We start from the raw sequence: 20,497 nt of genomic DNA on the forward strand, positions 1-20,497 counted from the left end.
AGATATTACTTAGTGTTATGTTCGCACTTTTGGTGCTTATGTAATCATCATAGTTTTCACCACCTACCAGCACCAGTCTGAGACTGAGAGTTATTAGCATGATTTCCTACCCTCTCTGAGCACTGAGCTTGGTCCAGAAACCCTTTAGGGTTGAATAGCAGCTAGGCATAGCACATTTAGCCCAACATTAGAAGTCTACTTTCCAGTTCTCTTCTTGTTGTGTTTCCCACAATGTTTTGCAACCACCAGTTGTGAATTAGATCGAGATACATGGCTCCTCAGAAGGCTCCAGCAGGCCAGAATGCATCACAGGGTGTAGTGAACCAGGCAGTTGTCATAGGGATACAGAAGGATGCATTGAAGAGGTATCTCAATGAAGGCACCAGTGACATGATAGGGACCTTGAAATGAGTGCAAAAGACAGTCCAAGGACAGTCTGCCACAAGGGGGTTTGTAAATCCTTTCACACTGAATAGATCTTCAGCAGTACACCCTACCAACCAGCAGGCAGCAGCTGTAACACACCTTGTACCTCCTGGGTCTCTTCCTCCTCACCCTCCACAGTCCTTCAATCATATGCTGCCCCACCACCAACAATATGATGCATATATGTGCCCTACCAGTACCGATCCCAAGCTGGAGCCATTAGATACAAGGGACACTCCATCAGAGAGTGATGCCGTACTGATAGATCCAGCTATACAGGAACAAGAGTCAGCCATACTGTCCACGGCATTGCCATGAGACCACAGCACCAATATCGAGCAAATGCCACCTCCGCCTGCAAAGTTCAATCAATTTGCTCCCACAAAGAAATCACTTGCCACCTCAGCACCTAGCAACAATCCATTTGATGTGTTCACCACTGGCACCAGACTTGAATCAGCATCCCCAATGTTGACCACATCTTCACTCACTTTGTTGGATGCCCTCACAACACCATCGTGTTTGTCATCTGTGGCTCCTCAACTGTCAGCAAGCAATAGACACATATCTGCAACTCCTACCAAATCAATTGTGAGCACACACGCAGCTGTCGTCATTCCCAAATGGCTCACTGATACCATAAGATGTCTCAAGAATGATGTCAAGTCCCACAAAGAGAAGCTAGAAGAGACCAAAGATCTTCTTCAAGAACAAACTGTGGAATTAAACGAGCTTCGTCAGCTGATTGCAACACTACACAATGATCAGACTCAGCTTGGAGAAGACATCGACAAAACACGCATATCTCTTGACTCTGTCCATTTGAACATTGATGTCATCACCAAGTCATTGGAAGGTAGTGGGGAACCGTCAAAAGTGAAGGTTGCACATGCAGCAGGTGAGAATGCGAAGGATAATATCTGGAATGTGAGTGACCAATTCATATTAGTATGTACTTCACATATTCACCTAGTACACCAACTGAAGACTGGAGTTCGGAAGACCTTCTTAAAGGCAATAGGTGTGATGAAGGTGAGCACGATCAAGGAGTATCATCCAAACAAAGATGGATCGCAAATCACAGGTGAACAGGTTTGACCAGACTTCAGCAAGGATTGGAGCAACAATGCATCTTGGCACATGCACCTTGTCCAATATGTTAGGAACAACATTCGATCTTGCCACCCAATTGTCTCTGCTGAACTCATCAATTCAAAGACAGACGACAACATTCTTAAGTGCTTACATGAAATTTTCAAACATTACACTGCAGACTACCACACTGCAAATAAGCTCTCATTGATCACCAGAAAGGCTAAGGGTAAGATTGACCCACAGGTCACTCGCAGGGAAGCACAGAAGAGAATGGCAAGACAAATTTTCAACTTGATGATGTTGTCACTTGACTAAACTTTAAATCAGAAACTAGAGGAATGAATCAGTTCACAGACAAAATCCGATCTCACAAGTATGGAGTGGGACTTTGCCTTTACCTTGCCATACCAGAGCACTGACGAGAGTGTGCAATCAGAAGACAATCATGGAGGTATCGATCCAGACACTGATGAGGAGAAAGACCTTCATAAGAAGCCTGCAAAAGTCAAGGGTAAGAGAAAGGCCCATCCAAGGAAGCTTGGGTGACTCATTGTGACAAGTACCAAGCATTGTTGGTGCATATCAAATTGATTATGTGTCATTGATGGTCTGAATCACTAGCACAGCTGAATCAAGCCATGGACCATTTGAATGACATTGTACTTGAAAACAAGAAAGAGAACAAAAAACCTGGTCGCCATCATCCTTGAACCATTGGTGAACCAAGGGATAGAAACTTGCCAGATGTTAAGACAGGCTTGAAGATACCAATTGGCTTGATCGACGCTGGTCGGTTGCAAGCGCACCCACAAGACCCATCAAGATATGATAGAACTATTGGTGTGTTATTAATGTTGTTTGTATTCAGCTCAAATTAACTGTCAACATCAAGTCATGACTCCTGACTCAGATGACAAAGGCAACACTGCCAAACCTCATGACTGGCATGACAATGACCTTGCAGATGACAAACAAGAGGGGCTTCTCGTTGGCAATGAATTTGACTAGTAACGATGGTCAATTGAGACTCAGTATGGACATACACTGTATCAGTAGAAGCACATTTCATTCAATCATCACCAACCTTGACATCTCCTTCTGGGTTGGTCTATTAAAAGACTTGAGTACGAATGAAGTAGACAAAGATAAGAGCAATGTACATGATCATATGCAACTGTGATCCAAAACTTCTGGTCATGCACCTCAATGGGAGCAAGGACAAAGTGTCCAGACAAGGCAGTGAGGGGAATGACCTCTGAATCAGCAAGATGTTCTGCAAGCCATACAGTGACACCTAAATCTGTTGCCCTAGAACATATGATAAGCATCTTCCATGGACTGTTAAAAGTTACATACCAAAGTGCCCATGGAAAGTTGGGTATATCATCATCTGAAATAAATTGCCGTACAACAGCGAGATCAACAATAAGAGGTTCCACATCAGCATCAAGTCAGTCATGCGAGACCTGCAGGAGGTACTGAATCTCTGCAGGCTCACATTCATGAATGTATGTGTAGTGTGCTGATTTTCCTCAGTGAGCAGTAGCAGCACCATACTGAAGTTTCTTCAGCCACACATGAGAGTAACACTTGGCATGACCCATGAAGTTCTCGCCTTCTCCAATGATGCTAGTTGAGGGCTTGAGATGTAATAGTGCATGCCACTTGTGTCGTAGGTATTCAAACACAATCCGATATATCTCACTGCTGATGGCCGATAAGCTGAGTTTTTTCAGGTGCTTGGCAAAAATCAATTGGTCTGCAAGGTATTCAAACATGAGATGTTATTGATGACATGACACAAGAGGATAATACTACATACCTTTCCCAGCATTCTTTGTACCATGCCTGTCTTTTTGCTGTGCCTTGAGTGACATCTGGAGGAGCTAAAGAGAATCCTCATCATCCTCAGTGCGGTTAGGAAGGGCTTCAATATGGAGGATCTTGAGATGGAAATGGTCAGCACAATAGCAACAGACACGTAACAACTCACAAGGTCGTAATTGAATGTAATACTCCACCATCATTGCATCAGCATTGCCTCAAGCTCACCTCCCTTGTGCTGATTGTGGTTGACCCTCACAAGCTTTCCATTGTGTCGTTCAAAGGCAAAAGCCCATGTGGCATAACATGGACCAAAATCATACATCTGCTCTGCAAAATGCATACCAAAATGATAATAGGGTGTCAAATGACACCCCATGCGAGCCCAGCCCTGCATTCCACGAGATAATGCAGTGCTTCCTCTGCGAACATTGTTTGGACTGATGGACTGCGAGGATAGGATGTGAATGGCAGCAGAGAACTTGAGGATGACACCATAGTGGTGATGCAAGTTGTGGTCCATTTTGGCAGTGTTGACATGAGCAATTTCGGTGTCTGATGGATGCTGATTATGAGCGAGGAGAAGCTCCATCAGCCATGAGCAAAGTGTCTTTTGCATTGTAGCTTGTGCAGCATGATTTTTCATGTTAGATGCTGAAGGAGGTGCATCACGGTCAGGTACTTCACTGTTGACTTGCCATGCATCATAAAGTGCAATGAAAAGAACTAAGATTTGATTGCGCCATTGGTCAGCCTTAGGAGACCCTTTTCCATGTTAAGGTCATACTCAAGGGATAACTGGATCTGAAGGGCTTCGGCCTCAGCTTGTGCGCTGTGCCCCTTACCCAAGTATTGCCCCTTATTTCAGGAAGGCAAGACTAACACATCCAGAAGGTCGGACAAGTATCATAACAGATCTGGATGACTTCTGGATGCGGGATAGGTATCATAGGGCTAATCTGGACGAGTCCAGACTAGAAACTAATGGTAATAGACTGTCAGAGACAGAGGCGGATATGGATAGACTATAGGAATCAATCCCAAGTCTCAGAGGGTGACAAGAGTAGAGATACTCAAGTCCAGAGGATGGGAATGAGTAGAACTAAGATGATATTTGAACTGAGGTACTACAGAAAGTTACAGGAGGTTATATACTATAGGTATCTAATGGAATGATCAATCAGCAGAGTCCGAGGCTATGTACGAAGCATGTGGATAGTCTATTGGTAAGTAGAAACAGATCACAAATCATGAAACGGAAATGAAACATAGGTAATGGATCAGGGAGCAGGACAGATATACAGATAACTGAAACACCGGAGTTAGGGGGTTACCGAAAGGAGATGAGTGCTGGTTGTGGATTCAGATGAGTTGTGGACCAGACCGGATGAGTGGACAGATTGAATGATGAGATGTTGGAGGGAGATAAGATGTGGATCTGAGATGAGATAAGGGTCGGATCTGAGATCTGGATATGCAGATATGACATTCCACCTGCGAGCTACAAGGAGATCGGTGCCGATGCCACTGAGACATTAATAAATTGCAGTCTGCTTACTGAGGGTGGTAGTCAAGTTGCCTCAACAGGCCACATGAGTCTAGAGAAGAAATCCTCAAGTTTCTCCATGGGTCTGATATGTCTTGTTCCATTTAGAAGACCGGACTTGAGGATAATGATTCTATTGAGATGCTTGACCATAGCTGATAATGTTAGTACAAAGATTGTACATTGATACCATAGCGACGCACTGAGGAAAACTGCATGCATGAATTCAACAACTGAACTGCAGGCTGGCATCCAGCCTGGAAGGTAGTTTAGTGTTGACCAACAAACCCCTCAATTGTCACTGATATCTTTGGCTGTAGGAGGGCCTGCAGTGCATGCACAAAACGAGTACTTAATGTATCTCCATTCATCTCTATACTGAAAGGCTATACGTACATAAAGACATGATTAGTGATTGAGGATCATAGAGCGGATAATGGCTAACGTACTTTTGGGGTCAAAACAGCTGGGATGGGAAAGTGAGAAGAAGGGTTTCTTGCAGGTCAGACACATGAAAAATTTTGAGTTATGGCCTTGAAGACCACTGGTTTTATGGCTGGAGGGAAGATTGGAGACGTTGCAGTATAAGTGCGAATGTGAGACTTCTGGATCCTCATGGCCATTGACCCTGAATTCTACTCCTGTATGTAGTTAATAACTAGGTTGATGATTAGGGTAAAATTTCACCCTTTTCAAGCTGGAGCATACTCTTGACAAAGGGCTCAATCAGGTAGTTCATCTGTTCTAGGGAAGGCTCATCAGGTCCAGGAATGACCATGAGAAGAATGGTCTCTTCAGCAAGGTATCAAATCTCGCGTGGGTTGTTGCAAATGACAGCGTAGAAAGCCCCAGTCAAGTGATAACTGGATTTGCCTTTGACAGTTTGAAACCTGATGAGATAGGAAGTGACAGAATGATGAAAGTCTTCTAGAAATATACGTACCAGTCTATGTTGATTTGCCAGACTAAGCCACAGGGCAGGGACATGAAGCATTGATATAGCTTGTGGACATCAGCATCTTCTATCTCCCAGGGCCCACCTCATCGGTGTTCTAACCCTGCTTGAATCATGCGCCAACTGTATCCATCGTAAATATCTCACATTGGCTTCGAGGGGTCTGGAAACAAGTCATAGCCTTGACCAGGAATGGGAGGTACAAGACCCGGTTTGTCCTCCAGACCACGCCAATGCTGAAATTGCTCCCACTTGCCAGGCCGTAAGAAAAGGCACTGTAGTGCACGTTCTGGGGGGACATATGGTACAAGCTTCATTGGTGCTCATTTTAGTGTGCTATCAGAGAGGAATTTCTGTGTATACAATGTGCCATCACAGTCATCGATAGTGCACTCAGGAGACTTGAGTTCAGAAAGTACAGAGGGATGATGAAGCTTCCAGCAAACATCACAGACAAAGAAATAGATGATAAACTGGTCCATTGACAGACCAAGGCACTTGAGGAGGGTAGGCAGTGTGCAAGCAAAATTATCTAGGCCCAGATATTCAATATCTGGGTTTGCTTGTTGAGCTGTGTCGAGGAGGCATTCCTTGCCTTTGAGGTCATGGTACACAGCTGCGTGGGTAGCATTATAGAATGCTGCTGAAATAAAGGCCCAAATGTAAGCATTACGGACCGCTGGGTGATCGTTCATACAGGGAGGGGGTGAGGCATGAATGTCAGCATCTTCATAGATGTCTGAGAAATCAAAATTAGCACCCTGTGAAATGAAAAGGACCATGTTGATGTCATTCAGTTGCTCATCATTGTTGGGGCAGAATTCATCATTGTGGTTGCCCTCAGCTGGCATTCCAAGTTCTTCATCAGAGTTCACTGGATCTTCAAGGTTCAGTTGTCCAAGGTGTTCGAAGATTTTGGCATCAGGGTCAGAGCTGAATGCACCTGGGTCATCGTTGGCAGGATAGGGCTCATCCCATCTTTCAAAAAGATCATTGAGCTCAGGAAAATGAGGCTGTGCTCCGAGTCCAAGGTTATCGTCAGCGTCCCCCACATCATTGTTGCCATGGTCTGAATTGTTGTCGAAATCAGCCCCTGGATCATCTGGGGGCTGGTGTGCATTTCCTGCATGCTCCAGACTATCAATAATGGTAAGGTCCTCTGATAACCCATATGCCTGACCCAAAGCATCTGCTTGAGGCACGAGAAGCTCATCTGCACGCTGATGCCTGGTAGCCGTTTGAGTGGTTTGAAGCTTTTGTCCACTACCATCTGGGTTGTACTTGCAGTTGAAGCTCTCGCAGGTACACGAGACATAGGATTGCAAAGGCATCGGAGGCCTAGGAGGGACTCAGAGCACTAGTTAAAGACGATGACAACGACGACGACGACGATGCGCGTGCACGTGAATGACAATTGCTAACAAATTCTAGATCTCTAAGTCTCGCACTGATATCCGACGGCGAATGAATGGTGGATATAAGTCCCGAGATTCTCGCCTCAGATTATCGTCAAATTCTCTTATAATCCCACATTCTCGCCGGTAACTATTTTGCGTCAAAGTCTGGTGATACCCCAGGATTCACGGAAGCCGCACGTTCCGAAGTATCCCATGATGCCTGTTTGGTAGTATCGAAGGCACTCGCGGCTGTTGGCATGCGAGTGTTGACTGACGAGGCATTTCTCCAGAGAGTACGTGTTACGCGGCATTCAAATAACTTCGTTTTGATCGCGTTTTGCAGGTGAAGGACACGTTTGAGGAAGATAAGAAACTAAGAGTGTAACTGCTAACCTGTGATAGGCGCCCTGTAGAATCAGAAGGAAGAATTTGTCAAACATAATTTGTTACATTAAGTTTGTTCTCTTCAATTCTTCAACTAATCTCCGATAATAAACACATACATGATCAACTCGTCTCAAAACGACTCGCAGAGCCTAGGGAAACATGGTCAAAGTTGCCAGTGTAAATTTAAACGCCGTGACTCAGTGTGGTACTCCGCTTTTCTTCATTAGATAATCGTAAATTTCGGACTTATCATAAACCTGGAGCAACGGCAACAGTGTGTAACTTCAAAGCAGTCTTAGCTAGCTATGTGGCCATGGCAGGACCTCTCACTGCGATGTTTCACGACCATGTTCGCACTGGGCAGGTTGCCAGCTGAGGTCAATCGGCGTCCCGAATCCCGAGATCCCTGACTTTCACAAGATCTTCTAATCGTGGAAAAAATATTGTGCGACTAGTGCCTGTCCAGAGTTTCCGTCAGTGATTGCCAGTCTGGAATTGACTATCGTTCCAACTCCTTGTTTCTGACATGACAATAGTTCAGGCTGATGTTCTTTGGCGGCCAGAAGATGACTATAAGGTCAAACCGACACTGGAAGAAGGGGTCATTTATCGACCAGATATCCTTACGGTCATAGATACTGTTATCGATAGTCTCAGTGGCGAACTACGGGAACTGAATCTCGATATTCATGGTGGGATCATGACATTGTTTTGCTCACAGGAAGCACCGATGTACTAATTCAGATGCGCAGATCATCCAGAGCTTAAATATGAAGAAAGGTGCGCTTATATCTCGAATCCAAATTGCAACCAATCGCCAGGCAATTGAACTAATTGTCGGCCGCTCAGATACGCCCACGATGCATACACCTCTTTCCTAGAGAAGCACGGTTTCGAAGTCACGAGGCATCACCTCCTTGAGACTGCATGGGTTGCGATCTACACCCACGGGCGGGGCGGACACGTTCTAGGGGTGAACTCAGAGATGGATGCACTTCCGGGTATTGGACATGCGTGTGGACATAATCTCATTGGCATCTCGGGCGTCGCTGTCGCCTGTGCGGCAAAAGCAGCGATGCAGCAGCTCAATATCGACGGGAAGGTGATTCTTCTTGGTACACCTGGTATGTCACTTTCCCCTGATCGCGATGGATCGATTACATACCCTCAATAGCCGAAGAAGGCGGGTTTGGAAAAGTGAAGCTGTGGGAGAGGGGAGCATACAAAGAGATGGACGTCTGTCTCATGTTCGTGATCAGGCCTGGCTGACCAGTGTTATTTTCTCGTCAACTCACGTTCATGACAGGTGCCACCCTGCTCCTGGGCCCCTTCATTCCATCAGTTTGAGCAGCTGTCTTGCAGTTATACGTCTCGAGATAGAATACTCAGGCCACACGTGCGGTCTCCCAATGTTCATCCTTTGGCTTGAACTCTGACTTGTGCCCTCACAGTGCGCATGCTGCACTTAGTCCCTGGGAAGGAAAAAATGCGCTAGATGCAGCTGTTCTAGCATATACAAACATCGCTTTACTGCGCCAGCAGATTAAGCCTACGCATCGTGTGCATGGAATTATTGAGGGTAGTAATTGGGCACCGAGCAGTAAGTGTCTGTCATTCAATGCTGGACATACATTTGAGAGCGTGTGCGACAGTTATCTCGGATAACTCAAAGATGTAGTAAGTGTGGGTTCTAGCTCCAGAGACTCGATGCAGGTGGTGATATACTTCAGTTATTATATCCGTGCGCCAACTACCGTTGAAGCGGAAGAGACGCTCAAGCGTGTTGTTCCCTGTTTCGAGTGAGTCACTATCCGGCATTCACGTCACCTCGATCCCAGACTTCGCGCAGAGCAGCAGCACTTGCAACCGGGACGCAAGTCAAAGTTACCAGAGGATCCACTGGGAACGAACTTGTGCAGAACAAAGCCCTCGGTGTGTTTTCTTGATGCCAACCCCGTGATTCCTCCTAGATTTTGCGCAGGTGACGAACTGTCTGATGTGGTCAGGAAGAAGTACGGCGTCATTGATTATGAATATGGGATCAGCGGTGCATCGACTGATTTTGTGAGCGTGCTTGTATAGTATCTCAAGCAGGTATACTGATTTCACCCAAGGGAAATGTTTCATATTGTACGTCTTGCTCGTAATACTCGGCAGACACTTTGAAAGTCATTATCCACCAGTAATGCCTGGTTTACATCCCGGGTTTTGTTCGTACAGTTTTCCTTCTGTCACTGATAATTTCTGACTCCAAAACCACGTCTCAGCGATACCAACCGTCCCGGAAGGTGGTAACCATACTCGGGCATTCACCGACTCGGCACGTTCGCAGGCCTCTCACGATGCTTGTCTCGTTGTCTCAAAGGCCCTCGCACACGTTGGCATGCGCGTGATCACGGACGGTGGATTTTTGCAGCAGGTAAGATGGATTCTGTCTAACCTTCTAATTACTACAACACATTGTACTGCAGGTGAAAGATGCTTTCAAGGAACAAAAGAACAACATGACGTGACAAATGAAAGCAAGACGCATACACCAACACAACTACATAGTAAGACTTACAAATCCAATGATTTCTGATCGTGCTTTGACTCCAAACCAAAACTTGTTGCTCGAGTTGTTCACCACTTTTCGTGGGCAGGACGCACTGTTCGGAAGAGAGTGAAGACACAGTAATGGCAAATCGCAACCACGCTTACGGTCGATTTCCCAAGCCCAGGCTGAACTATCTTGCTCGGCGAGGTGCAAGTAGCTCTGAAGGGTGTGATCAGTTCAGATGCGTATTGCCACGATAGTGCTCCAACCTTTGCGATAGAATTGGGATCAAGTCGAACATCTTGATTGGCCTCCCAAGAGGGGTCCTTGCGTTGAGATTTGGTGCGGTCAGTGATGATGGCTGTTCCTCATTAGATGTTACTTTATAGATGCTGACATTATATACTTACTGCCGTCGATAATACTCTGAGAAACACATTTGAAGGTTCATAAATACTTTTAGCACCAGAAGACGAATACTCACATGAGCAACCTAAGAGTCAAGACATCAGTCCACAAACAATCCCAAGGTGATGCGGAAGACACCCACATGTATATTCTGCTTGCCGAACTCCTTGGCTAAGCTCTGCGACAAAGCCCTTATCGCAAACTTGCCCGCAGAAAACGCAGAGGTTGTGGTGTTGCCTCGGATAGAAGCCGTTGCGCCGGTGAAAATAAGGGTGCCCCTTTTACGAGCATTGCCAGCAACTCCGCCCTCATTCGCGGTCTCGAGCTCGAGCTTTGTGAACTCGAGAACGGCCGCGCGTGCAAAGGCAAAAGCCGCCAAAATGTTAGTGTCGATCGACTCACGGACTTCGTCTTCGGTGATATCAAGGAACGGCTTCCAGACACCGTAGCCCGCGTTGAAGACCGCGACGCGGAGAGGGGAGGATGGCCAGTGGGACTTGATGGAAACGAATGCTGACTTGATGGATGCGGGGGTGTAGTCATTGAGAGGGAATGCTGCAGCCTGTTCCAAATGACCTGATCAACATGACTGGATGGGAGTGCGCATATGGATAGGAGTAAGATACAGTACCTCTGCGCCTGCTTGGTTGAGCTCTGTAGCGAGTTTATTGAGATATTCCGGTCCTCGGGAGATCAGAGCTACTCTGTAGCCAGATCTGGCGAAGAGACGGCTGTGTGTTAGTCCATACAGTATCAGTACAAGTTGATGAGAAAAGACGTGATATTATGTACGCGGTTGCAGCTCCAGTCCCTGTAGCATGAGACGTCAGCCATACGTGTTTTTACCCACTGAGAATGACTTACCACTGCCATCGCCGATACCAGCAACCACGAACAAAGGGCGGACTGAAGGCATCTTTTAAGTTGATGAAGTTATGAGAAGGAAGGAGAGTAATGACAATATCGTACTAACTGCACGATATTTATACATAGCCCCTCTCACTGTGATCAGTGGTTCTTTGGCGCAATCAGTCGTAATCATGATCACAGCTGATCATCGCATGATCTGTCATCTTGGCATGACAGAACGATTGTTCATCCACCTCGTCTGAATCATCTGCATCAATGACGTCAGACTGAGCATCTCCAATTGGCCTTGGGTCTATATTTGATACTCAAATTGGTGTTTAGATCCAACAGAACTCGGAGCCGTTTTGATATCCCTCAAGTACTAGCGTTCAGGTCAGATTGCTCCTTAGAATGACAAGTCTGGCTTTCGCATAATCATGCATCAAATATTAGACCACCGTTTACTGGTATGGTGTCATCGAGTTACGTGTAGGAGCTAGAATCCAGCCAACTCAGGAGGGGAACGAACAGTCCGGTTTAGGACACACGCCCAATCAGTTACCAGGAAGACGTGAAAGAAAACAAGTCTATTTCGGAACTGGCGAATCTAACAAGATACCTCAGTGGTGGTCACCCAGCGCAATATGTCCAGCCTTGCTGTTCTGCCAAGCGTCACGACGTTTAGCCCAAGTGTACGTTCCATATCCTGGAACCTAATGAGCTGGTTTGTGAATGAATGCATCAAGTGTTACGCACCAATAGCAAAGGGGACTATCCAGTAGGGAACTTGGGCAGCAAGACGCCTGTAGCCGTTGAATAGCCAGCCTTTAATTATGCCTTTTGAGCCCCGCTGCCTGAATGGAGAGACAGCTGCCAGTGCCGAAATAAGGGGAGACAAAGAGCCCGCATCATGGTAGGAATCCGACGAGAATGGACGCGACAAATAGGAAGCACGAGCCGAAGTTAGTGACTTGTTTCAAGAAGACAGTGGGATAGATGACGCACTGTAAACAACAACTCCTCTCTGTTTTTGCATGCTGGTGTCACCCCACCAAGGGCACTGTGGAAAAAGAGGTAAGAACAACAGTATGATGCTTGCCATTGGCAGCACGACAACTCACAAATGATTTAGCTGTAAGCTCGAAATTAGCACAACTGTTCCATAGCAAAAAAAAAAAAGAGAAAAACATACGTCCAGGCATTCCATTTAGACGTGCAGCGGTGGGACGCATGATGGGCGAAGTGGTACACCGACGTTGGCTGAATGGTAGGTGCGGCGTTGGATGTTTAGACCCGATGTTTTCCGGCAGGAACAAACAAGGACAACTAACGCCAGATTCTGTCACGTCACACATATGTGACATGTTCTGAAACTTGCTTTATTTTGAAGTGTTTTGACCAACAACGACTACCAAGCTGAAAGTACGTGTCATATGTCATAAATTGTTGACCTCAATGCCTGAACCATGATTGACTAGGTCACGTCCACTCCTTTTCTTCCAAGATGATGAGCCACCAGACGCTGTACAACATGGCGAACTATCTTGGTGTCCTCGCTATGATCACCGTAGTCGCATACCATTTCGTTGCTGTGAACGCAAGATATCTTGCCAAGAATGGGGCCAGCAGTTGAACGCGCAGAGGGTGTTCGAATCATTGTGAGGATTGCGTGTGTAAAGTGTGTTGTCGACTCAATCCTTTCCAGCTTGCATCCGTCCGCTGATACATATATATTTAAGTTGTCCTTTCATTAGCTCTATTGTTCCGTCAACCGTATCGTGACTGCCCTCTCCAATCTATGGCCTTATAGACATTGAACGACAAAACCAATATGTCCATTGAGTGTCTATGCAGCATGTTATCCTATGTCATCTTGGCCCTCTCCACTGATCCGGTGCGACCTCCGGGGTTACATCATTAGCAATCATAGGGTCCCTCCTCTGAGGCTGATTTTGCACAACCTCAGGGAATACCATTTCAAGATCATTGTCCTGCTTCTTCTTACAACAACAATACGAGCATGCAACAGGGTCTGTCAGTACTGTCTTCGTGAGCGAGCCATTTGGTACGAGGCGGCTTCCTACCGTCGCCGCAGATATTGCTGCAGATACCTGCAGCAATGTTCAACAGTGAAAAACGAATGGGATTAGTATCCGAATCACTCACAACAACAGGTTACAAGGCTGAGGATGATATCGCAGCAGTCGGACATGGATGTATTTTCTAAGCAAAAGTTGCCGACTTCAAACATGCTTAACAACCGGTCGTGACGTCCGTGGGTATCGATATCTTTGATCGGTTTCTTCCAGGATAGGTTGCTCATTGGGCGTGCATTGGACCTTGGGAATCATTGTGTTCCACTACCGCAATGCTGCAGTGCGTTGCGACCATCAAACTATGTACATATTTCACTTTTGAAAAAACCTCCTAGATCAAGAGCAATCTCACGCTGCATAACATGCCCGTCCTCTTCTCTTAAGACTTGGACCCTTGAGTCCTGGTTCGTGCTCGGCGGCGTTATGAGTGCCAGTGTACCATGGCTTGAAAAGTTCACGGAGATCTGCGGGTACTAGTATTGGAAAGCTTGAAGTTCGGCGCTATAACTCAATGACAATGTGTTATAGGCTTGATACGTACTTCTGATCAACGCTTAATTTGACATGTCGTGCGAGTGGGTTATGTAGTGGTGCTGTCGAAAAGTTAGTATGTTCAAGCATCGGATGATCGAGCTTTATGTAGCCCCTTGGACCCAAAGTCGGCTCCAGCCTATAATCAAAATTCCATTCCCCAAGTCGTGGATATATTGATTCTCTCGGAAGTATCCATAGAAAACAGTACGGGGTATCGGTAGTCATAACTGTACATGCTGAAAGTATTGTCCTATAGGGTACTATCCTCAATAAACACAAATCGGAATAAAAAAAACCTGTACATGCTATTTAGTAACAGGCGTCGCAGTATTCTCCGCGGAAGATGAGGTTTTAATCCCAAACAAAACAGCATCGATCAAAGCATCCAAGTCAGTGCCGCCTAAATCCCTTTCCTCCTGGTCAACTCGTTCCTTCATCTCTTTCGAAGCTATCCAAGTGGGAAGGGGGTCAGCGCCACCTCTAAACTTTGTCCAGTATGCAATGAGGAGTTTCATTTCTGGACGATACTTGCGACCCTTCCGATGTGCGCTCAAGCTGACTAACATCGCAGCATAGGAGAGCTGATACAGTAACTGCAGGTCATCATCAGATGCGCCAAGACGGGCTACTTGGTTATTCAGCGCAAGGTCTTGATGTTCCATGCGTGCTGCAAGCCAATCTGCAATAAGAGTATGGTTTGAATCAGCTAGGAGGAGTGCAAGCTCCGTTGCAGCGTCAACATAGTTCTTCGAAAGCGCTCCGTAAGCAGCTTCCATCTCCTCTTTGAAGTAACTGCGTAGGACTTTGGAAGGCCGAGGCCACTGGACGCTTTTCTCCTCAAGAATCTTGGTGTTCAAGCCAAGTATAAACGTACTTGGGGCAAGCCCCTTGTTACGACCTAGGATGCCATGGGTAAGGCACACAGACTGACCATCGTGACCAGAACCAGTAAGCGGAGACGATTTCAACAAACGTGAGGGGACAGCTAATATCCCTCGACTGACACGTGGAGAGAACCCAATGTAGGCCCCCCATAGAAGGGAAGCAGATTGGTTCTGACGGATGGGTTCGTAAAGACCAGTGCGATTATCTGGTCCACGCTCTACGATTGTTGACGATTTTTCTTTGGCTACGGGCTGCTTCTCAGACATTCCCGAGTCAATAGTCCGCCTTTTCGCTTTGAGGATATCTGTAGGGTCACTAGCGATGAGCCTGGATTTGAAAAGGCGAAGGCGGATGTCGACGGGATGCTGCTTCATGGCTGGAACCTCCTTACTCAAAATGGGCCATGGATCATCGCCCTCTATGAGGGGAACCAGAGTTTTATCAATACCTGTACGGCTTGGACCAGTCCATGCTGCCCATCGATTAGAGCAGTAATGCCGATTACGCCATGCAGGCCACGCATAACGGAACACAGCAAGAGAGGATGCGCTGGCCAACAAAATAATGCCAAGCGAATCGCTGTTATTGCCTGTACAGATATTAGCAATGCTACGTGACCCAAACACATGGGTCACATACCGGCAAGGAATGAAAGGACCATGCAACCTAACGAGGCAATAAGAGCCAACGCTATGCCTGTCCACCATAGGTGCTCCCGACGCCCAAGACTGAACCTGATTGTCCAGAGTCCCTCGCCCTCGCAGATTTCGACGAGAGTGGTAATTGCACCTTGAACTAAAGAAACGGCCACAGCAAGACCAGTTGCAATCCAAAATATTTGCATGCGCTCTGCAGCAGTAAGTTTGCTCATAAGGAATGCATCACCAGCGTCGGTACTGGGGGAAGGGGATGATGAAGGGACACTGGTAGGGAGGGAAGTAGAAGCTGGGGAGGCCGCAAGTTGGGCATAGGGCGGTGGTAAAGCAGTGGCGTACGCAATTGCGACATTGATGATGACGTTGAGTGCAAGTTTGATGGTGATCATCATGAGGAAAATCCTTAAGCTCTCGGGCTCAGAAATAACTTGCAACCTGACAGCGAGAGTTTTATACCGACATCGTGCGGCGTGTCCACATGCTGTAGCCTGAAGCAAGAGTTTCTTCAAATTAATATCTGAGCAGTGCGAGAACCCTTGGGAGACAAGGAGTTCCAAGAAGTTTGATGGCTGTGTACTAGTAACAAGGCAACTAGTACCCCATGATTAGCCTTCAAATCTTTGTGTCAACAATTTTCCAAAGATGATCCCCTGTACGCACCTGGTAATAATTTCCTCGTGGACCCAGTACCCTTTCAAACCATCGAGATCGCCTTATGCTCGGTCAACAACCCACCAGAAGTGAATAGGGCGGAGATCTGATTGAACTTCTTTACCTTCTAATAACTGCGAACACACCCCAGCAGGCACTCCTCCTGGTACTGCCTTTCCGAGTCTGATAGATATTACATATGGTGAGGTCACTGCTGCATGTAAACTTCTAACAGGGCGATCATGATTGAGGCACGAGTTATGCCCAGGATAGTACAATGAGCATCAAGTCTGTCCCAGGGGCAGGCTGTGGGAGGCTGTGGGACGGAACTTGAACTGGGAAAATGGAGGCGAATCTGAGTTAGCTGAAAGAGTCGCGGGGGTCCATATGATTACTGACTGTGAGCTATCGCGATCTCTGTGTAGCACGCGTGATGTGCGTGAGATTGGAAATATTTCCTTGCATCGAACCGGGAATGTTTAGATCTGAAACACTGCGAGGGCTGCTTCGTTACACGATGACGGCCAGCAATTGAGTGGTGGAGGATTCTAAATTACCCATTGGTAGCGAAACATGATTTGGGAAAGAATCGAGAACTGAAATTTCTTTCTGCGAGTCTGGAACTAATCAGTGGCGAATATGTGGTATCATTGGAGCGGTGTATCCGCGACTGCCTGCGTGTCGCGAGCAAGGCAAGAAGTGGTGAAGAGTGACACTGAATGGCTGACTAAGCTACGGTACTGGTGCCTCGCCCAAAGGTCCAACTCTATCATGTAGTAAATTTAGCATACCTCCTAAAAAGCTGTCATCGCCATCGTAAAATACTTTCACAGATTAATTGCAGAAATTCGCTGAAGCGCCGTCCTGTTTATAAACTGCCGCTTGTTATCCTCTACGCCCCGACCACGCTTCAAAACCAAAACGCTCGAACCAGTCCACGTGACTCACTGATGCGAAGAGCGCAACTCTTCGCATCCGAGTCACGCGAACACATCCTTCATTATCTCACCGCTGTCGACAGCTGTCTCATTTTATACCAAAACCTTTCATTACCATCGACCCTTTCTTTCGTTACTGGCACCCATTCTCGGTTCGCCGTCTCCGAATCTGTCTAAACTACTATGCGACTCTCGTTATTCTGTCAAAACGATACCCCTTCCTACCGTCACTCATTCAGTCTCTCGTACTCTCTCTCCTTTACCACCACCCTACCCCGTCAGGCGCAACGCCACTTCCTTCTGCCTCCGTTTTTTTTTTGGGGTGGAACGATGTTGTTAGTATGCAGCTGACCAAGTCAGCCCCTACCAACACGTTGAGGAGAACCTGCAACTGCCTCCGTCTTCACACAACCGTCCGTCCCTAGGACCTCTGCCGTTTTTCGAGTATATATACCGCCCATGTACACATACCTATAACGAATCCTATACTCAGATCCCCGCTCCAAGAACGACCGAAAGCCTCTCAGAAAGTCCTCGTCTCTAGTCCCTCTCTTCGTGTTACCTACTGAACACGTTTCATATCCGTCTCGTTTCGTTCGCAATTCACTGCCGAACTCATACCCAGCCTTACACGCTCCAAAATTCTGGAGTAGAAAGGGCTTAGGGCTTGCACTGGCATAACTTGCTGTACTACACGATGCTGTTAGTTCTCAAGACGCTTGCGATGAGGAGAAGATCTTCAGTCCATTCTTGCACTGGCGAATCTTTCGGATATGATTTACTTCCGCCCTGCCTTTCCATCTTCTGAACTACGAAAACGTGAATCAGTCGATCCACAGCATCCTACAGCATTTCACACTTCTAAGAAAATGGTTATAGACGACAGTATATACATTTACACTACTGCAACTTGACCGGCCGCTATGCTGTCTTTGAATACCTGCAAGCTTGACGAATCATCCTCATACACCAAAGTGCTAACCTCTCCATGAGGAATATAACCCTGATCAGCGTCGAGGAGGACGTATCTGCAATCGCCATTGTTAACGACGAGCTCTGTCAAGCTGGTAAGCTCAGTAGCCCATCGTTGCCAGATGGTCGACCACTGCCTGACACCAATTGCTGAGTCCGGTACGTAGCATGCGCATGATTGCAGCTCAAGTCGCTGCAGGGTATTTTTGTGACGAAGGACAAACTCCTCAACGCCATCAAAGGAGGGCGCATGATCGAAAATGATATTTTCGAGCACGAGGGATTCGAGGGATGGATAGTAGAATGAAGAAAGCCGAGTAGCGAGGCTGTGATAGGCGCCCTGGGGACTACGTAACACGATTGATTTCAGAGTGGGATTGGAGGGAGGCAAGAGTGCTCCAAGTGAACCGTTGATGTTATTTGAAGCTGACCAAGTACTGACTTCAGCATTGGATACAACAGACACAGAAATATGCGACAGGGGCGAGTCTGTAAGGGACGAGACGAAGTCGTAGCTAGTAGTAGGCAAAATGACGTTGTTGAGAGACAAGGTGGTCATACGAGATGACTTCATGCCGTGATGAATGGCGTGAAGGAGGGTGAGCTGCCGATTTATGAACCAGAATGGGTTCTCGCAGACTTCTCTCCCCGACTCCTGGCAGAGAAATGAGGGCCAAAAGTTGAGCACGACGCTTTCAATCCTCGGAAGTGCGGTTATTCCGCAAAATGCATTGGTCAGTACTTCTTCAAGCTCACTGACAGCATCCGCAGAATCTGTGCGCACGGCCCTAATTAGACTCTGTGGAGGGTGGACGAATGGAGACTAACTTGCCTACGTTGTTGGGTGGAAGCCGGAAGCGCTCATTGTCACGAGAATCGTAAACAACTTCTCGAACATGAATAGCAAGGCTTGCGTCACCGATGATCTGGGTGAAATTCTGGGCACTCTGTATACTATTTTTGATGTGAAGCTTGCTGAATGCACGGGGAGTGACCAGCTCTCCAAATGAGCGGTTCAAACTGCGTAAATGAAGAAGATCAACTGTCGTGGAAACGTCCTGAACGATGGCACTAATGAGTTCTATGGGTAGATCTCGCATTATGAGGGAGGATGGATTTGAGGGGCTGAAACTGGTTCCGTTCTTATAATCCAGGAGTAAGCTGCGTGTGGCAAGATAGCAAGAGTTCCAATTTAGATTGTTCAAATTCGTACGCGTCGGATGTGCATGTGAGACTTATCAGAGTAGAATACAGCAATTGATTCGTCACAGTCGACAACTGGGAAGCCATTGATCTATCAATATCCCCATCCTCTCCGATCTAAAAATAGGAACACACCCAAATACTCTGATGCAACGCATAATCATGATTGAGGTTCCCACGCGCTGCGCATTAGTCATCATATGATACCAACGAAACAAAATTTACTGATGACATCCTGATGTCTTCTCCGGCTCTTCATGATCAAGAAATTCAGATAAGTATCCCAACTTGGGTGATAAAAATACTTACTACTGCGCTCCGTGCGATGAAGAAGTCCTACTACCACCCAACCTGATTTCGATCTCGTCTCTTTGCTGCCCACCATCGCATTCACACTCCCACCGGGTTTTTCGTTGAAGCCAGTTGTGCGTTTGATAACTCCAGTAGGGCGGTCAACTGCGTGCATCGGTCAAAATAACAGACTATGGGAATCACCTACACTACCCTGATAAATTGTGACATTCATTCATTTCCCTCTACAGTCGCATGCTCCCCTTTCTTCTTCAAGAGCGGCGAGGAACGCGTGACACCGAGTTTCTCAGCGCTAATGTTTTCTATCCGGAAAAGTTCATACAGTCCATCCCACCGTGACGTTGAGGATAGTTAAGGACGACAAAAAGAGTTATGAATGCATTCGAATCTGCTCGTAAATTCGCATCTGAAGGAAAGGGAAGTTGACTCAGCTGGAAAAAAACGGTGCTCCCTCAGTACTGAACTTGAAACACAATCTTTATACATCATCCTGAGATAACCAGATGACCACGGTATTGCCCACCCCTAGTAATGAAGCTAGCACAAGGCCACAGTAAGGGCTGATTCCAAATAGTCAAACCATGATAGAGGAAGGTGGCTGTCCTTTCCGAGTCTAAATCAAGTGGACAACCTCTGAAGGATGGCGCTTGAGCTAGGGACATGGCCGAAGTAGCTCAACGTTCAACGGTAGAATCGAGATCTATGTGCTAGAGCGTCGAGGTATCATCTGTGCAGTTGGTCTGTTAGATTGAAAACATTCCATGCCTTCATCAAATCTAGTCCAATAATTTTCAGCTGCTTGAATTTGGGTGTTGCGAAGATACTAA

At 46.7% G+C, this 20,497-nt stretch overlaps 8 protein-coding genes across 8 annotated transcripts; 2 read left to right on the forward strand and 6 right to left on the reverse strand.

Annotated features, from left to right (window-relative positions):
* Positions 1–270: 270 nt before the first annotated feature.
* Positions 271–2,067, forward strand: BJ212DRAFT_1298510 (uncharacterized protein; the record flags this gene model as incomplete). Its single annotated transcript, XM_041332703.1, has 6 exons — positions 271–365; positions 477–713; positions 753–1,324; positions 1,400–1,458; positions 1,645–1,764; positions 1,876–2,067. 6 exons carry the CDS (start codon positions 271–273, stop codon positions 2,065–2,067), a joined length of 1,275 nt encoding a protein of 424 aa, XP_041194962.1.
* A 523-nt stretch (positions 2,068–2,590) lies between these two features.
* On the reverse strand, positions 2,591–3,991 carry BJ212DRAFT_1298511 (uncharacterized protein; the record flags this gene model as incomplete). Its single annotated transcript, XM_041332704.1, has 6 exons — positions 2,591–2,629; positions 2,682–2,829; positions 2,878–2,911; positions 3,074–3,243; positions 3,344–3,407; positions 3,574–3,991. The coding sequence occupies 6 exons, from the start codon at positions 3,989–3,991 to the stop codon at positions 2,591–2,593; spliced, it is 873 nt and encodes a 290-aa protein (XP_041194963.1).
* Positions 3,992–5,182: 1,191 nt separating this feature from the next.
* Positions 5,183–7,177, reverse strand: BJ212DRAFT_1496180 (uncharacterized protein; the record flags this gene model as incomplete). Its single annotated transcript, XM_041341534.1, has 6 exons — positions 5,183–5,277; positions 5,341–5,532; positions 5,579–5,681; positions 5,835–5,856; positions 5,994–6,135; positions 6,337–7,177. 6 exons carry the CDS (start codon positions 7,175–7,177, stop codon positions 5,183–5,185), a joined length of 1,395 nt encoding a protein of 464 aa, XP_041194964.1.
* A 979-nt stretch (positions 7,178–8,156) lies between these two features.
* On the forward strand, positions 8,157–10,211 carry BJ212DRAFT_1479398 (uncharacterized protein; the record flags this gene model as incomplete). Its single annotated transcript, XM_041339868.1, has 14 exons — positions 8,157–8,322; positions 8,383–8,410; positions 8,480–8,754; positions 8,805–8,877; positions 8,937–9,026; positions 9,082–9,230; positions 9,283–9,307; positions 9,361–9,429; positions 9,480–9,562; positions 9,612–9,694; positions 9,745–9,760; positions 9,814–9,840; positions 9,898–10,032; positions 10,102–10,211. The coding sequence occupies 14 exons, from the start codon at positions 8,157–8,159 to the stop codon at positions 10,209–10,211; spliced, it is 1,329 nt and encodes a 442-aa protein (XP_041194965.1).
* A 41-nt stretch (positions 10,212–10,252) lies between these two features.
* BJ212DRAFT_1479399 (uncharacterized protein) lies at positions 10,253–11,490 on the reverse strand (the record flags this gene model as incomplete). The annotated part of the gene is made up of 9 exons (XM_041339869.1): positions 10,253–10,278; positions 10,331–10,385; positions 10,436–10,527; positions 10,577–10,592; positions 10,651–10,659; positions 10,717–11,136; positions 11,206–11,305; positions 11,367–11,385; positions 11,439–11,490. The coding sequence occupies 9 exons, from the start codon at positions 11,488–11,490 to the stop codon at positions 10,253–10,255; spliced, it is 789 nt and encodes a 262-aa protein (XP_041194966.1).
* Positions 11,491–11,806: 316 nt separating this feature from the next.
* On the reverse strand, positions 11,807–12,751 carry BJ212DRAFT_1345245 (cytochrome b-c1 complex subunit 8). Its single transcript, XM_041335293.1, has 4 exons — positions 12,545–12,751; positions 12,429–12,483; positions 12,180–12,293; positions 11,807–12,129 (listed from the first exon to the last, which is right to left on the reverse strand). The coding sequence occupies exons 1-4, from the start codon at positions 12,653–12,655 to the stop codon at positions 12,044–12,046; spliced, it is 366 nt and encodes a 121-aa protein (XP_041194967.1). The 5' UTR covers positions 12,656–12,751; the 3' UTR covers positions 11,807–12,043.
* Positions 12,752–14,358: 1,607 nt separating this feature from the next.
* Positions 14,359–15,782, reverse strand: BJ212DRAFT_1268409 (uncharacterized protein; the record flags this gene model as incomplete). The annotated part of the gene is made up of 2 exons (XM_041330727.1): positions 14,359–15,527; positions 15,578–15,782. 2 exons carry the CDS (start codon positions 15,780–15,782, stop codon positions 14,359–14,361), a joined length of 1,374 nt encoding a protein of 457 aa, XP_041194968.1.
* Positions 15,783–18,078: 2,296 nt separating this feature from the next.
* Positions 18,079–19,255, reverse strand: BJ212DRAFT_1268174 (uncharacterized protein; the record flags this gene model as incomplete). Its single annotated transcript, XM_041330713.1, has 2 exons — positions 18,079–18,943; positions 18,984–19,255. 2 exons carry the CDS (start codon positions 19,253–19,255, stop codon positions 18,079–18,081), a joined length of 1,137 nt encoding a protein of 378 aa, XP_041194969.1.
* Between the last annotated feature and the right edge of the window lie 1,242 nt (positions 19,256–20,497).

The sequence above is a fragment of the Suillus subaureus genome (genome assembly GCF_016647635.1).
Source record: "Suillus subaureus strain MN1 chromosome Unknown BJ212scaffold_10, whole genome shotgun sequence".
Lineage (NCBI taxonomy): Eukaryota > Fungi > Basidiomycota > Agaricomycetes > Boletales > Suillaceae > Suillus > Suillus subaureus.

Bases quoted from the DNA above. Each gene is read 5' to 3' on its own strand.
- BJ212DRAFT_1345245 (XM_041335293.1), bottom strand. From the start codon at position 12,655: ATGCGTCCCACCGCTGCACGTCTAAATGGAATGCCTGGACGTATGTTT. The intron at 12,294-12,428 runs GTGCGTCATCTA...CGGCACTGGCAG, and splicing joins GAGAGGAGTTGTTGTTTACA to CTGTCTCTCCATTCAGGCAG. The intron at 12,130-12,179 runs GTGCGTAACACT...ATTAGGTTCCAG, and splicing joins GATAGTCCCCTTTGCTATTG to GATATGGAACGTACACTTGG.